This window comes from Parasteatoda tepidariorum, chromosome 8 (assembly GCF_982258835.1).
Source record: "Parasteatoda tepidariorum strain Cologne lab strain chromosome 8, Ptep-v5.0, whole genome shotgun sequence".
Classification (NCBI taxonomy): domain Eukaryota; kingdom Metazoa; phylum Arthropoda; class Arachnida; order Araneae; family Theridiidae; genus Parasteatoda; species Parasteatoda tepidariorum.
In genome coordinates, this window is record NC_141762.1 from 759,532 (window position 1) to 774,974 (window position 15,443).

A 15,443-nucleotide genomic window follows, 5' to 3' on the forward strand; every position below is an offset into this window, starting at 1 on the left:
TTTTTTTTTACTAAAAAGTTGTTAACTTCAACTTTTATTTCAATTCTTCGCATTGTTTTTGTTTTGAAATTTTTTTAATATTTAATGCAGATTCTAATTTCAGAGTGACTTGCAACTTGCTTAATACGTTTATAGGAAATATTACCTAAAATGGAAATCTCTCATCCTAACATAAAGTACAATCGTAATTTTAATATTTTTCTTTTATTACAATAAGCTAAGAGCGCTATTTAGGATATCCTAATTGCAGAAATATCTAAGTTCTGTTTTTATTTATTTATTAATCAATTTCATCTTTCATACCAGTCAATTTTGCAACTTTTCTTATTTTATTTACGCTTGAAACAGTGATGACTGTGTAATCTAAGTTGATAAACTCATATATATCTTCTAATGTTGTGTTATATCCATTAATACGATTTATCTGTGTACGATTTAGCCTGTGTTTTTGGCGATAATTTTCATTCACTTTTGCTGAAATCCCATTTGTGGTTACTAAGAAATACTTTGCTACTTATGTTTACTTTTAAATGATTGGTTTATTTACATATATATTCGTTTATTTGGAAATCTCCAAAAATGAGATGGGCCCCGATTGTAAATTATTACTAAATGAGGTTTTTATTACTAAAAAGAAAATCGCAAGAAATTTGCATCCTTTCCCCAAAGACAGATTGAGATTTCTAAGAATTAAAAAAACACGAAAAATATTCATTCTATACTTCAAAAGGCTGGTCGCTGAATAATTCTTTTTTTCATTCAGCTTGCCATTTCATGTTCAACTGGAGTGGAGTAAAATAAAATCGCCCAGCTTTAAGAGAAATAAAATGTGTTTTTCCTTCTAATTTCAATTAATGTTCAGACACAAGTTAAATTCTAAATAGTATTAATAAACTACTAGTTGAATCACTTGTTTAAGACAGGGTTGCCACTTCACAGGGAATTTAAAAATCACCTTAATTAATAGGGGAAACGCAGGGAATTATGATTTTTTCTTTACAAACTGAGAAAATACAGGAAATTTTGTTTCTTATTTTTGTCTTTTAAAAGATAGTGACCACTCAAAGCGTAATCTATCGGATATTAAACCATGATATTTCAGTTATACTAAACTATATCATTTACTATAACATTATTTAAGTAGAGCTGTGTTGTGTTGAAACTAATAAATATAGTTAGCCCAATATAGCTCACAAAAGAACACAGTAATTGTTGTTTTCTCTTAATATATTGTGTATAATATGTACGGGGAATTTTTCATTCCAGATTTGTGTGGCCACCCTGTAGAAGAAACAGACAAAATTTTTAAAGTTCTCAATTTTTTTCATTGAAAAAATTCAAATTTTCAAACATTAAAACTTTTTGAAAAATAATTATGTGTATCTTTTAATAGCCATGGTAGGAATTTCATGTAATTTTAACCTTAGTCAGATGATGTGAGCTTATTCAACTTATCGAAGTTTGAAAGACTGTTGTGATAATTACAGAAAAAAATTTCTATAAAACCACACAAATTTACATTAAATCATTACAAATTGCATGCGTGAAAAATGTTTAGAATAAATGACAATTTTTGATTTTAATAATATTTTATACAAAATAATTTAAAATTGTGAAAATTATTGATAAAAATTATTTTAATTAGGCTATTATCTTGAATCAAAATCTATCTTAAAAAGAGATTTCACCTTTGTTTGAAAACCTTGGGGAATGGCCGATGCTAAATGAATTTCCAAGAATAATCATAAAATGTCTTAAACATATATGATGCAGTCTTTGAAATCAAATTTAAGAAGTTATAATTCAAAATTTGTTTGACGTAACACCATTGTATTAAAAATATTGCAATTTAAAAAACTCTGTGGAGGTAGTTGAAAAAGGACTGGATTTATGATTAAATTGTAGTTAATTTGGCACGCTATGAATCTAAACAATCCAATCACTCCAATTTCGAAATTCAAATGTCTTAACACATATTTCATTTTTCTCGAAATTTGAGCATTGACAGACGTCTGTCCAGGGTAAATTTAATACCGTTTAGCGGTAGCTTCACAAATTCAACTTTAGGAAAAACGGTAGTTTCACAATATACTTTTAAAAAAGCAAGTTCTCGTTATTATCTATGGAAAAGAGCTTTTCTGCCAGCTATCTTTTACGAAAAGGTCAGTTGGTGCAATGTGGTGAGCCTAACTGGTTGCTTACCAAATCAAAGTGAGCTTTTTTTCCGCTGAGATTTTAATACTTCAAGGACCATTTATTAGGGAAAACTTTTTTAAAATCATTTACCAAAAGAGTTTCACTTCACATCATTTGAAGATATTTTATGCAATATGCACTTTGAAAGTAACAAAAATACAAACACATTTGTAGTAAAAAATATTTTCTATAGAGAGTTTATTCTTGTAATATATTTTTGTAGGTACGATTGGTATCAGTCAGATACACATGTTGTTTTAAACATCATGGTGAAGCAAGTCAAACCGGAAAATGTAAGAATCGACCTAATAGATCAACAGGTGTGTATTGTTATTCATTTTGCAACTAACTTTCTTATCAACTTGATTTCACCGAAAGAAAAATAACCAGTAACACTTATCTAAATTGAACTTCAAACCCAAATCATAAACACAGTAGAGCGCCGATTATCCGAACTGCTCGGGACCGAACGGATAATCAGATAATTGAAAAGTTGTTTAGAATCTAATTTAAATGATTATTATTTATGCACTAACTTCCCTTCACACTTTTTCCAGGTTCGAGACTGGCAGTACTTTCTAAAATTGCTCTGTTTAAAGGGTTTTTTTTTTTTTTTTTTCAATTTTTAAATATTTCTTACTTATTATTATAAATTTTTTTTACTTTTCTTCATTTTGAATTTTTTTTATCTTATTTCAGCATTTTATAATTTCTATCGTCAATTACTGATTTTACGACATTTTTTTTTTTATTTTCTATAGCAAAAGAAATCCAACAAAGATTTTTGTTTCAAAGAAAATGCTATTTTTTGAGCAGCCATATCCCTTATTCTTTTTAAATAAATCAGCTGAACTGGATCAACATCATTTTGACGTTCTAGCCAATTCATTGCAATATCTGATGAATTGCATTTTTCTATATGAGAAGGTTCACTATCTTGAACTTGATCACCTACTTCTTCCTCTTCGTCTGTGAAGTTCCGATTTTTATTCAAAATTTCAGCAACAATTTCATCATCATTTAAAATTTAATATTCTGGGACGTTTTCAGTGTCCTGACGCCAGTCTTTAATTTCTTCTGCTGCATAACCTGGCATCTTTTCAGCCGGTAGATCTACTGGCTCAGAAATTAAAAAAAAATTGTATTCTAAACTTTAAAGAAGAAAAAGAAAACGAATTCAGACGTTGTTCGGATAATTGGACGTTCGGATAATAAGGGTTTGGATAATCAGCGCTCTACTGTATTGTTAATACTGATAGATCATGCATTATTAAATTTGTACTAATTGCTTGTTGATGTTTTTTGACCTAATTAGCAAGGAGGAAACATGTACAGGGGTCTGTCCAGGCCGAATTTACTACCGTTTAGCGGTACCTTCACAAATTCAACTTTAGGAAAAACGGTAGTTTCACAAATTCAAACTTAGGAAAAACGGTAGTTTCACAAAATACTTTTACGTAAAATTTTATTTTTGTATCCCATAAGAAAAGAAAAATCCATATTTTTACCATATTTTTGCGTTGATTTTTTAATCTAATTTTTAATTTTCACAAATTACGTCTACATTTTCACAAAATAGGTACCTTTCAGAAAAACCTAGACAGACCCCTGATGTATGTACTGTCCTTTATATGCATTGCTCAAGATGTACGAAAGTAAAATTTGAAATTTGTCAAAATAATAATAATAATTTGAATTTATTTAATTGACTGTGATAATCTATTGAATGTTACCAACTCTTCCTATGAATGGAGTTGCTTTCTTTTAATTGAATTTTATTGTTACAGCTCAAATGCACAGCCAAACTTCCGGATGATTCAGATTTTACATTCTGTGTAAATTTATCGCACCAAGTCTATTCTAATGAAATGAAGTGGAAAGTTTTTTCTACAAAGGTAAAATTACGTATAAAAACTTACACTTAATATTATACATTATTAAAAACTGAAGGGTGATTTTCTCAAAGGGTTATCTTAACCTTTGAGAAAATCACCTTGCTCTTTTGCTTAAACCTGTTATGAAAAATCCATCTCATGATTAATTCAAGACCATACAATTAAGTATAAATACAATAGTCTCCTCTTAATGTGAACACTTACCACATTTTGATAACATTAACGGATTAGTAACAAATCCCAAAATTATATTAATTTAAAATACTTGTACTGATTTTTGAAATAAATTGAAGTGATCTATTCCTCAAATTCCTTTTTGTCAATTTGAGCAGCTAAATTTTCATCTTTTTGTTGCATAAGCAGTCTGTTGATTACTTTCTTAAAACATCTCGAACCACTGTCTTTGTGTTTTTTCAGCTAATCATAACCAGCTGTATTTTATTTGCAATCTGGGCTTTCAATTTCTCTTCTAATTAGATCTTCATAATTTTTCCAAATTTTGTAAAGCAGTGGCTTAGAGACGTTTAACTGTGCTGCAGCATCGTGTTGACTCATTTTTGGAAATCTGCCGTAACGATTTAAAATATCAATATTTTATTTTCATGTTAAATCAGTTCTCTTTTTACCAACTTTATCCACAAATTCTATGTAAGCTAACACTTAACAGGGCATAAAACTTGCCTTTTGGAGAGGTAGAAAATCACATTTCATTAACAGTCAATCAGCACACTCCTGTCCACTTGCAGTTGAAAAATATTCCTTCTGAATACTCATAAAAAGGATATAATGATCACGGACGGCAATTATTTTAACATACGAATTAAAACAAAAAATCGGGACCGAATAATTTCAATAATAATAGTCGATTGTAAGCATTAACAGCAATCACATGAAGCAGAAGCTGCTGTATTTTGTAACATGAGCAAAAAACTAATTTTTTTCTTTTATTGGATTAATTAATTAATAATTTTATTGGATTTTACCTATATTGGATTAATATCACTAAAAGTATATTTTGAATGTAAATATTTTTTTATAACCGTCGTTGAAAAGCCGTGCGACTACTAATGCTCAACTCCGTAGTCTTGTAATTTTTAATCCACTCCAGAAGTCAAGTGAACTCCTGGATCAAGTATTAGGCGAAATTTGCCTTTGTGGCGGACTTAATGATGGAACTAACCTGCATTTGCATGAGATGGAAAGGAAGACCACGAGAACCTCCCACAGTTAACCTGACTGCAAGAGGACTCTAACCCATGAACCGTCTACTACTGAGGATATTTCACGTCAGCACTGTGATCGGTGCTAGCCCAATTCGGATTCATATCAACCAGCCTTTCTGGTTCTTGAACTCAGTTCACCATTGGAAGGCGAACGCTCTATCCCCTGAGTCATTGCGGCTCAATGTACTTAATATTTTCTTTTATATTATATCTGTCGTTGAACAGCCCACCCAATTTTGGGCTTACGACTACTAATGTTCAACTCCGTAGCCTTGTCATTTTAAACCAATCCAGAAGACAAGGAAACTCCTGGATGAATACCCTCAGAGGTATTGATTTGGTATGTGAACGTGGACTGGTTTAATGTGCATCTGTCACCATTTTCTACACGGGGAGTCTTCGGCCGGCGGAGATGGAACCCACAAACTCCTTGGCATGGGTCTAGTGCAATGCGAACCAGGCTATCCCGGACAATGTACTTAATATGTAACAAATTTCATTTGTGTGTTGTATTCAGGAATGATTGATAAGTACAAAAGTAATAATATTTAATATAAACTGTAACATGCAATGTGCCCACTTCGCAGCTCATTGCATTGTGTTGTTCAATGTCAGCAGAGCCAGCTGCAATAATTAAAGGGTTATTAATCAGAACATTAAAATTATGTGATTACTAAAAATACTTTTTTTTAACCCTTATGGTTGTTAGTGATTGAAAATCGCCATTCAAATTATTATTTTTTTCCAAAATGTTATTCAAATTGTATTGTCATTTTTTTTTAGATTGAGATTAAACTAAAAAAGTATGAGCCATTAAAATGGAATTCACTTGAGAAAAAACAGACAGAAAACTTTTCCAGCTCAAAAGGAGGTAAGTTTGCCCTTAATAAATGACAAAATTCAATAAATCTGTTTGTTATTAAATATGGCATAAAAATATGGCTACCATCATATCTATTATACATAATATTTTTCATGTTTTAAATACTTATCGAAATTTAGTTCAGTATAGTTTGTGTTGAAATTAATTTGTTTGTATTTAGTTCATTCAACAGCATGAGGCAAATAATTTAAAAAATTAATATTCAGGCTACTATTTGATTTATTTTTATTTCAGATTTTAACTACTCCTTATATTTAATTTGATGTTTTGACGCATGAACATTATATTCATAAAATTTTCTCTTTGACATTCTCTAAAAGTAAAATGCAGTTTTCTAAATTTATTAAGGAAAATTTCCTTTTTTTTTTTATTCGGTTAATTTATTATTTATATAGTAAAACTACATTTATACATTTCTCTTTATGTGCATTATTAAAATAATTTGTTTATCTGACAAAAAAAAAAAAATTCAGATTTTCAGACCATTATCAGAAAAAAAATTAAAATTATTAAAATTAAATATTTTTTTTACCTGGATTTGAGAAACTTAAAAGCGAATCTCCGAAACGGAATTTCTCCTCACAGAAAAATTTTCATTTAAATGTGTACTTTTATAGAAAGAATTATGTGCAACTAAAGGTGTTTGTTGTAGAAAAAAAATGTCTCTTGGCAGTTGTATTGTTTCCAATTTTAGTTACTTCATTTCTGTGCAATAAAAAGTTTTCTGTTCAATAACATCAAGTGCCAAATTATTACTTTATCAAAATTAGTGTTTTTACTAGGAATTTCGATTTACTCAGGATTTCAGAAAAACTAATAAGAGTTGCTTAAATGTACTTTTATACCAGTTTTTAAATCCTTTACCTAACAATTTGTAATTATTTGACAGAAATCCTGCAAATCACATACAGAAATCAAATTTTAAACCTTTTGTAGATGCATTTTTTCTATTAAAATTGTTTTTGAAAAAAAGGGTATTTATTGAAAATGACCTCCATCTTTTCAGAAATATTCTATTCGTCAAATTGAGTTTAATGTTAGCAACTTTTATTTTATGATATATTGCATCATAGTAATGAAGAATAAAATTATACCTTATTTGATAATAATTTTTACATTTTATTATGTAAATAACTATATTTTCAGGCAATGTGGTTAAAGTGTATCCTTCTTCTAAACCTAAGAAGAAAGATTGGGATAAACTGGAACAAGAACTTAAGAATGAGGAAGCAAATGAGAAACTGGAAGGAGAAGCAGCTCTCAATCAACTCTTTCAAAAAATATATGCAGATGCATCGGATGAAACTAAAAAAGCCATGAATAAATCATTTGTAAGTGAAGACATATCTTTTAAAATATCCTTAAAAACAAAAACATTACATAATTATTCTGTTTTTTTTTATTTATTTTTTTAATAATTTTGAGATTTTTATTTCATAATAAATACATATACCGTTTTTTAAAACCATCTATTGTGTGGAATATAGCAATAAGCATTTTTTCTTGTTTACTTCATTATTGAATTGGTTCAGCATTCAAAGAAGTCCCAATCTTCCAATATGTGGACAAATACAAGTCAAAGCCGATGAATTTGCTAAGCGATTTGGTGAGACTTTTTTAATGTGCTCGAATGGCTGATTAGACATGTTTAAAAAGTGGAATAACATTAATTCAGGAAAATTATCGGTGAGTCGGGATGTATTTCTATATCTGATGTTGAGGATTGCTCATCAGCTAAAGATTTTTAAAAAATTTTGGATGCAAGACAAAGAGTAATAAAAAATAAAAGTTAATAAATTTTTTTTTACTACATATTATGTTTCAGTGATTTTTGTATTTCTCTTCGTTTATTTAAATAATGTGTAATAAAAAGGGGGAATTTGGAACCACAAGTTAAAATTGTTTGCAGAACGGATATAGTGAAGTGATATAGGGATAAAGTGAACAGAAATTTCAGTCCTTTGAAGGTTTACTATAACAGGGTTTGACTGTATATATAAAGATGAATGTATGTGTGTGTGTGTAAATGGATGTGTGTAAAGTATTTTTTCTGTAATAACTTTAATGAGTTTAAATTATAGTAATGTATTTAACTTTTTTATAATTACTATTTTTATTAGTCTTTTTGAGTTCTAGATAAATTAAGTTTAAATATTTAGCAAATGATTTCACTTGAGAAAGTTTCCTGATAGCTTACTTTTAGATTTCAAATTTTCTGAACCTTTAACAACTACTGTTAAAAAAAATTAACCAAAACCACATAGTATAATCAAAATAAGTAAATAATAATTTTTGAATAGCTTGCGTAGAATATGTGTTAAACGTTGATTTTGTTCAATAAATGCATGTAAATTTGCTAGTTTAGTTTTACAGTTTATATTTATAAAAAGATGTTACGTTGCAGATTTTAGCGTCCAGTTATGAAGGGTAAATTTTCTGTTCTTCTTGTAATTTTCTTGTAATGTAATTAAATTATATATTTCTTTGAACATAGTGCACGTTTCCAATAGTCTATGAAAGTGATTGTTTTCTATTGAAATGTTTATTTCTTTAGAATATTTATTTCCTTTTGGAACTAAACCTTTTTTTAAAAAAAACTTTGCAATTTTATACCTTGTACGGTGCGGTGATAGCTCAATAATTAAAATTGAAGGTAATGGACTGTATAATAATTAACAAATTAATTGATTAGTTCACTCATGAACTTACATTAGAGATCGACCATACGCTCTTAACAATTCAATCAAAAAGAACAAGAGTGAGTAGATCAAAAGGTTACATTATGATGAAAGATGGCTGGCGACATGCAATCTTGCCAAACGATAAATCAACACCAAACATACCTCAATCAACTGATTTAATCTAAGCACTAGACTAGTAATAAATTGAAAACAAGTCATCTGAAATCATTATATTTATACGTGCTTATATTTTTTCTGCTTACATTTTTTAAAAAAAGGGAATGGATTTCAATAGTGAAAGAGGTAAACGTAAAAGTGTACCCTAAAAGTTTTTTTTTATAAAATACCATTTTTTAGTGAATTTTGTTTTTTGCTAATTTTAATTTTTTATGTAATCTTGTGAAATTTTCCTGCACTTTCCTAAATATGTTTTTGAATTTCAAAATAAACAAAAATTAATACACATGTACCATTCTGTATTTTGTGATAAATCACTTTTTTTTATTATTGTTCTAAATTTTAAATGAAAAGAAAGAATCTTATTTAAAAATGTGGTTAGAGAATTATAAACCAAAGGCAATTAGAAACAAAACATATATAGCACTTTTATGGTTCTTTTTTTTTTTTTTTTCTTAAAAAAAAAGGGGTGGGAGTGTAGCACTGGTGGGTTTATTAAGACATTTTTTATATTGCATTTCATTTTGTATATTTTTAAAACGACTAAATGTTTTGTTCTTATGAGTTTGAATTAACTATAATGTCTCATGGTTTAATGTCATGTTTTAATTGTGAAATATGGCTTCTATGATATTTTAAATCTTTATAAAAGGTTTCGTTTTAGTTAGAAAAATAAATAAGATGTAATTATAATCTCTTTTTTTTTTGTCTCTGTGTTTGTGCCACTAGAGCAGTGTATAAATACTGTAATAAAAATTTTCTCATAAAAAAAAAATTTATATTGCATCATGTATGTATTTAAAAATGAAAGTTTAAAATTCTTGTTTTAAATATTAATATGTAAAGGGCTAACTTATGCAAAAAAAAAGCTTTTAAGGTATAGATTAAAAAAAATTTAACACTTTTTTGACGGGCAATTCTGCACAAAAACTACATCATGTCATCGTCTAGTTTTTCGTAATTGAATGTGGAGATAAAGAAAAACATTAATATACAGCATATTAATACGTATAATAAAATGGACTAGCTTTTGCAATATTCTACCTCACCTTGTGTTTCATAAATTGAAATAGATAATGCAAGTGCTGTTTAAGTTAACGCGTTGTCTGCCAACAATATGTTGAGGTATTTTCTTACACTTTCAGTTCTCACTGAACAAAGTATCTTCTTAGATTTTTAGATTAATGCATATGAACCTTGTTTTTCCTATGCATGTTATGAAAATACGAAATTAAGACAATTTTGTGAATGTTTTTCTACCAAAATATATTTTATAGTTGTCATTGCTGTTATTTTTTAAGGTCAGTTCTGAATTCATTAAAGTGTTTTATTTACAGCTTTTGAAAATTAGTTATTTTTCATATTTTATTCTTAGTTTTTTATGCTCTTTCAATTTCTTAAAATGTGCTATTTTTTATTCTCAAAATTTCTAACTCACTTTAAAGTTCTTAAAATATTACACCTTTTATCCTTTATTTTCTTAGAGTATTAGTTCTAAGTTGTTCTTACTTTTTACATGCTGCAGAAAATTCATTTCTACTGTCGATAATGTCTAAAGAAAAAGTCTATTTTTCCTTATCTGCATGCACATGAAACCCTGTTTACATCTTTATTCATTTTATTTGTACTTTATATAATTTAATTCTCTTCTTAGCTTGAATCGGGTGGTACAGTACTTAGCACAAATTGGAATGAAGTGGGTGAGAAAAAAGTTGAAGTAAAACCACCAGAAGGTATGGAGTTCAAGAAATGGGATGATTAGCTCAAATTTTGTTTCTGTGTAAATAAAAAATAATGTTTTTCTGTGTTTTATTTAAATAAAGTCATTTTGCTTTCATTTCAAAAGAGTTATGCTTTTGTATATTGCTTCATTTTATTGCTTATTACTTACTTATACTTATCCTCTACGTGCCTTTGGGCACTCAAGGCCTCTAGCATATCCATCCAACGCCTCCTGTCTCTAGCAATAGATCTTGCTTCCTCCCAGCCAGATATTCTACATTCTTTTAATTCGCCCAAAAACATGCCCTGGATGGTAAGTCTGGGTCTTCCTCTTGTTCTTTTACCATCAGGGGCACATGTAAGCGCAACAGATGTAATTTCTTTCTTTGGGCATTCTAAGGATATGTCCGAGCCAGCTCCATCTTCGTTTTTTAATTTCATCTTCTATTGTTTTTATTTTAGCTTCCTTTAATAGATTTTGACTTGATACTTTGTAAGGCCAGAAAATTTTAAAAATAAATCTTAAACATTTGTTTTGAATGGTTTCTAATTTTTGTATTTCGATCTTAGTCTGTTTCCAGGTTTCTGCGCCATATAATAGTACTGCTTTGACAATAGCTTTGTAAACAACTATTTTTGTCTTTATTTTAATATTTGACTCTCTCCAAAATTTATGCAATCCCTTAAAACATGTTCTTGCTTTGATTATTCTCTGTCTGATATCTTCACTACTTCCACCTTTTTTATCTACAATAGAACCTAAATAGCTAAATGACTCTATGTCATCTATTTCGTGATTTTCGATTTTAACTTTGTCATTTTTCTTTCGATTTATTCTCATTACTTTAGTTTTCTTCTTGTTTATGAATAAACCTACGCTATTTGAATATTTGTTGAATTTGTCTGTTTTAAGCTGAAGGTCTGTACATTTGGATTGCTTATTAATTGTTTAATATTCAATAAGATTGTAACTTACAAATGTCTATTATTTAAATGTTTAATCGCTATTAAAAAAATTTATAAGTTTCCACTAAATTTTATATCATAGTTGAAGTTTTTTATAATGCAAACTTGAGACATTACGTTTTATGGAATCTTGTGTTATATAAATTTCCTTTATCTTTATACTTACATGCTAAATATGGCAATATTAGAAACAGATCAATCTTAAAATGATTCGAAATAATTTTTACGTAACAAATACTATAGAATTTAAAATATGCGCTTAAGTATTTCATATTTACAGAGAAAGAAAATAATTAATTTTCTGCGGCATTAGAACTAGTAACAAGCAAGTGAATCAATTTTGGTTTGCTTAGCTTTTGAAATTGTAACCTCTTAGCAAATAATTAAACAAATAATGTTAAAAGTTCTTACTTAGTTATAGAAATATCTTAATTTCAAATTCCATTGTTTACACACACAAAGCTAGTGTGGTTTACAGAATAATGTTTTACAGATTTCCTACTGTGTTTTTATCTTATTTCAAATATTCATAAATATGACTTTAAAAAAATCAGAATTGTAAAAGAAAATTTTAAAAAAAAAATTAAAACTAATTAAAATTAAAAACTAAAAGTACGATATTTAGTGTATTACTACTAAAAATTGGTATTCGGTCAAGTTACACTAAATTTAAATGTCAGATATTTTATACCAGGTTTTGTGATATAAGATTCTGACATTTAAAAAAAATTATTGAAGTTTTTTTCTTTTACCTCAAGAAAATTAAAAAGCAAGTGTATAAATTCTTTGTTGCTAATTTCCTTTTTTTTTTCTTTAAGTTAATCAATCCGGCGTAATTTTTGTTTCATTTTGTGTTCTAATAAGAAAAATTTATAAGTAATTTTCTATTTGATATTTTTTGTTGTGTGTCTTATTGTGAAACTAAAATCGAGTCGTATTAAGTTCTAAAGTTGTTAAGTAATAAGTTTAACAATGTGATGTTGTTTTTATTACCTAATTAAAAAAATAAGTGTTTTACAAGCATTTATCAACAAAAAATGAAGGCATCACATTTATTATTGAATCTTATTTTTATTCAAAGAATTCAAATCAAGGATTTCGGGTTTATTCACATCTCTGAGATATAACATACATGCATGTGTATATGTATATATATACATAACATTTAAAACACATTTCCCTAAGTATAAGTTGTGCGTGTTTCAAAAAAATTGTTGATGTCTACTATATCCTTTGTTTTAGATATCATAATACTTGTTACTTTAAAACGTTTGTTTTTTTTAATTGCAATGTTTAGCTCTGACTATTTTACAAAATATATATACCCTACTTTTTTTTTCGATGTGATAAGTAAATCTTTATTCTAAATGGTAAGGAAAACTTTACAAAAGTTTTCTGTGTCACAAAGTTACCACCTTGAGTGAAATAACTTCGAGACATCTAATTTATTGCCTTTAAATCGACTTAAGCATATTATACTTGTTAATTGAACACATTTAAAATACAAGATTCACTGCAAAATTTACAGTAATTTAAGAAAGAAAAATTAATTCACACGCAGAATGTTCGTAAAATAAAATTACTAAAGGAAGAAAAAAATAATTAACCTTTGAAGGTAAATTGCATTTATGATCAACTCCTAGCTGAGGTTATGAGCAATTTTTCTGTGCGAACGAAATAAATTGTGGTTTTAATTCGAAAATTTAGTTTGTTAGCTTTCACTTAGTAATGCAAAAATAACAACTAAATGATTTTAAAACCATATGTATAGATTTTCAAATTGGTTATTTATTATTATGGAACATTAACATCTTAGATCACATTAATAATTCAAACGATGAAATAATTTTGTTAATACTTTTTAAAAGCTAACTTTAGTATTTATTGGTCTACACTAATATAAAATTTAGTTACTTTTTTATAGCAATAATTCGAAAGATGTTTGATTTTACTCAAAAACCAATCCTTTATTTGTTTGATTCTTTTATTAATAAGGGAACTAATCTTATATGAAAATACAAATGTGCACAATGTCATATCCATTATAGTCCTTATTTACGTCTCAAAATTAATTTGAAAAGAAACAAAGTTCAATACTTTTAATTTTTCATATTTTATACAAACTTTATATGGATACAAATGACATAATTTCTAAAAGATTCGGTTATAATTTTTTCGTATCATAATCCTAGTAAGTTAAGAGTCGTTATCAAGTGAAGAGTAACAGAAATATGTTGATATTTTGGGGGAAACTCTTATTTCTGATTTTAACAATGTGACAAAGTACTATGAGCATAATAACTTTTGACCTAATGATCTGGTTAGCTTACACTAAGATGTAATCTTTTTGGTTTGAAGGCCTTCAATTAAATACGTTAATTAATTTGTGCAGACAGTATTTTAAGTTACAAAATCATGCACAAAAACCTTTTTTGAATGAACTCCACTAAATTAAATAGGGTCACAATGGTCCGAAAGTTTGGCATCTTTAAAATTAGTTAAATTTTTCGCCATATTACTGAAAATATTTAAAAGAATTTTGAACACAATTTTAAACTCGTATATCTGAAGATAATTTCATGCAAAATATAATTTTTAAAAGTTTGTTTTTTAAGGGAGGTTATTTTTAGATAAGCAAGTTTCACGATAGTGATCAAAAACTTTTAAACCCTCTTAAGTAGTTCCGGAGATATAACAATATACGCTAAAACTGAAATTATCATTAAACGGGGCCCAAAGTTTTCAAATGCTTAATTATTGGGATCCTGTTTACCAGATTCCGACAATCCTCCTTAGTTTGGCTTACACCTACCAAAAATTGTGGGGAAAAAACGCAAGCTTTTTCCGAGTAAGTACGTTAATTATTTAATATATTAAAATTCAATTCTTGGAATCATAATTGTGATATAATCAGATCAAAAGTTATTAAAGACTTCCATTATATATGTACACTGGTGGACAAAATTAAGAGATGGAAAGCATTTTCGCACATGCAAGATACCCACACACAGCTCCATGTGTTTGACAATGGTTCCGTGAATGATCAGAGGTACAGGCAGGAAGTCCTAGAGCTCTATGTGCGTCTTTTCAGGGTCCCGCAGTGGACTGATCGTTAAGACACGGTTCCCAGCAGATCACCGAAGTCAAGTATCACTGGCTGCGGTCAGTGTGCGGGTGGGTGACCACTTGGATCAGTCTGCGCGGGGGCCGAGGGTGTGCGGTATTGGTCCTCGTTAAACGGTGCTACCGTAAAGTGCTCGACTTCGCCCGTAGGTCGTCGGGCTACAGAAGCAGGGGTGCCACCCCCTCCGCAGAGGATCAAAATTGTGATGGCATGTCTTCGGATCATCCTCCGGGATGTTTCCCAGACCGTCGCCAATAGCCCATTGTGCAGCTCTAGTGCGACGTAAATTAACTACAACAACGTCTTTTCAGGGGCGCTGTTGGCCCTGAGTTCATTTTTATGGACGACAATGTGCGACCACATAGGGCTCTTATGGTTGATGAGTATCTGGAAAGCGAGGATATTCAACGAATGGATTGAACAGCCAAATCCCCTGACCTGAATCCTATTGAACATGCTTGGGAGAGCTATTGCGATGCGCCAACCTCCCCCCAGAACCATTCTGGAGTTAAAAATTGGTCTGGTGGAAGAATAGGAGGGTCTTCCACAAGTCCTCCTTATCTCCCTTATTAACAG

At 29.0% G+C, this 15,443-nt stretch overlaps 1 protein-coding gene across 2 annotated transcripts; it reads left to right on the forward strand.

Annotated features, from left to right (window-relative positions):
- Positions 1 to 21: 21 nt before the first annotated feature.
- Sgt1 (suppressor of G2 allele of skp1) lies at positions 22 to 10,892 on the forward strand. 2 transcript variants are annotated; one of them, XM_016061203.4, is made up of 6 exons: positions 22 to 176; positions 2,420 to 2,516; positions 3,984 to 4,091; positions 6,098 to 6,185; positions 7,344 to 7,528; positions 10,710 to 10,892. In XM_016061203.4, the coding sequence occupies exons 1-6, from the start codon at positions 151 to 153 to the stop codon at positions 10,815 to 10,817; spliced, it is 612 nt and encodes a 203-aa protein (XP_015916689.1). In that variant the 5' UTR covers positions 22 to 150; the 3' UTR covers positions 10,818 to 10,892. The 2 variants fall into 2 exon arrangements, with proteins under 2 accessions (XP_015916689.1, XP_042896659.1); XM_043040725.3 differs by having other exon boundaries at positions 42 to 184.
- The last annotated feature ends 4,551 nt before the right edge of the window (positions 10,893 to 15,443 follow it).

Coding starts and splice junctions, on each gene's coding strand:
- Sgt1 (XM_016061203.4), top strand. CDS start 151: ATGGAAATCTCTCATCCTAACATAAA. Junction 4,092..6,097: donor GGAAAGTTTTTTCTACAAAG/GTAAAATTACGT, acceptor ATTTTTTTTTAG/ATTGAGATTAAACTAAAAAA. Junction 6,186..7,343: donor CTTTTCCAGCTCAAAAGGAG/GTAAGTTTGCCC, acceptor CTATATTTTCAG/GCAATGTGGTTAAAGTGTAT.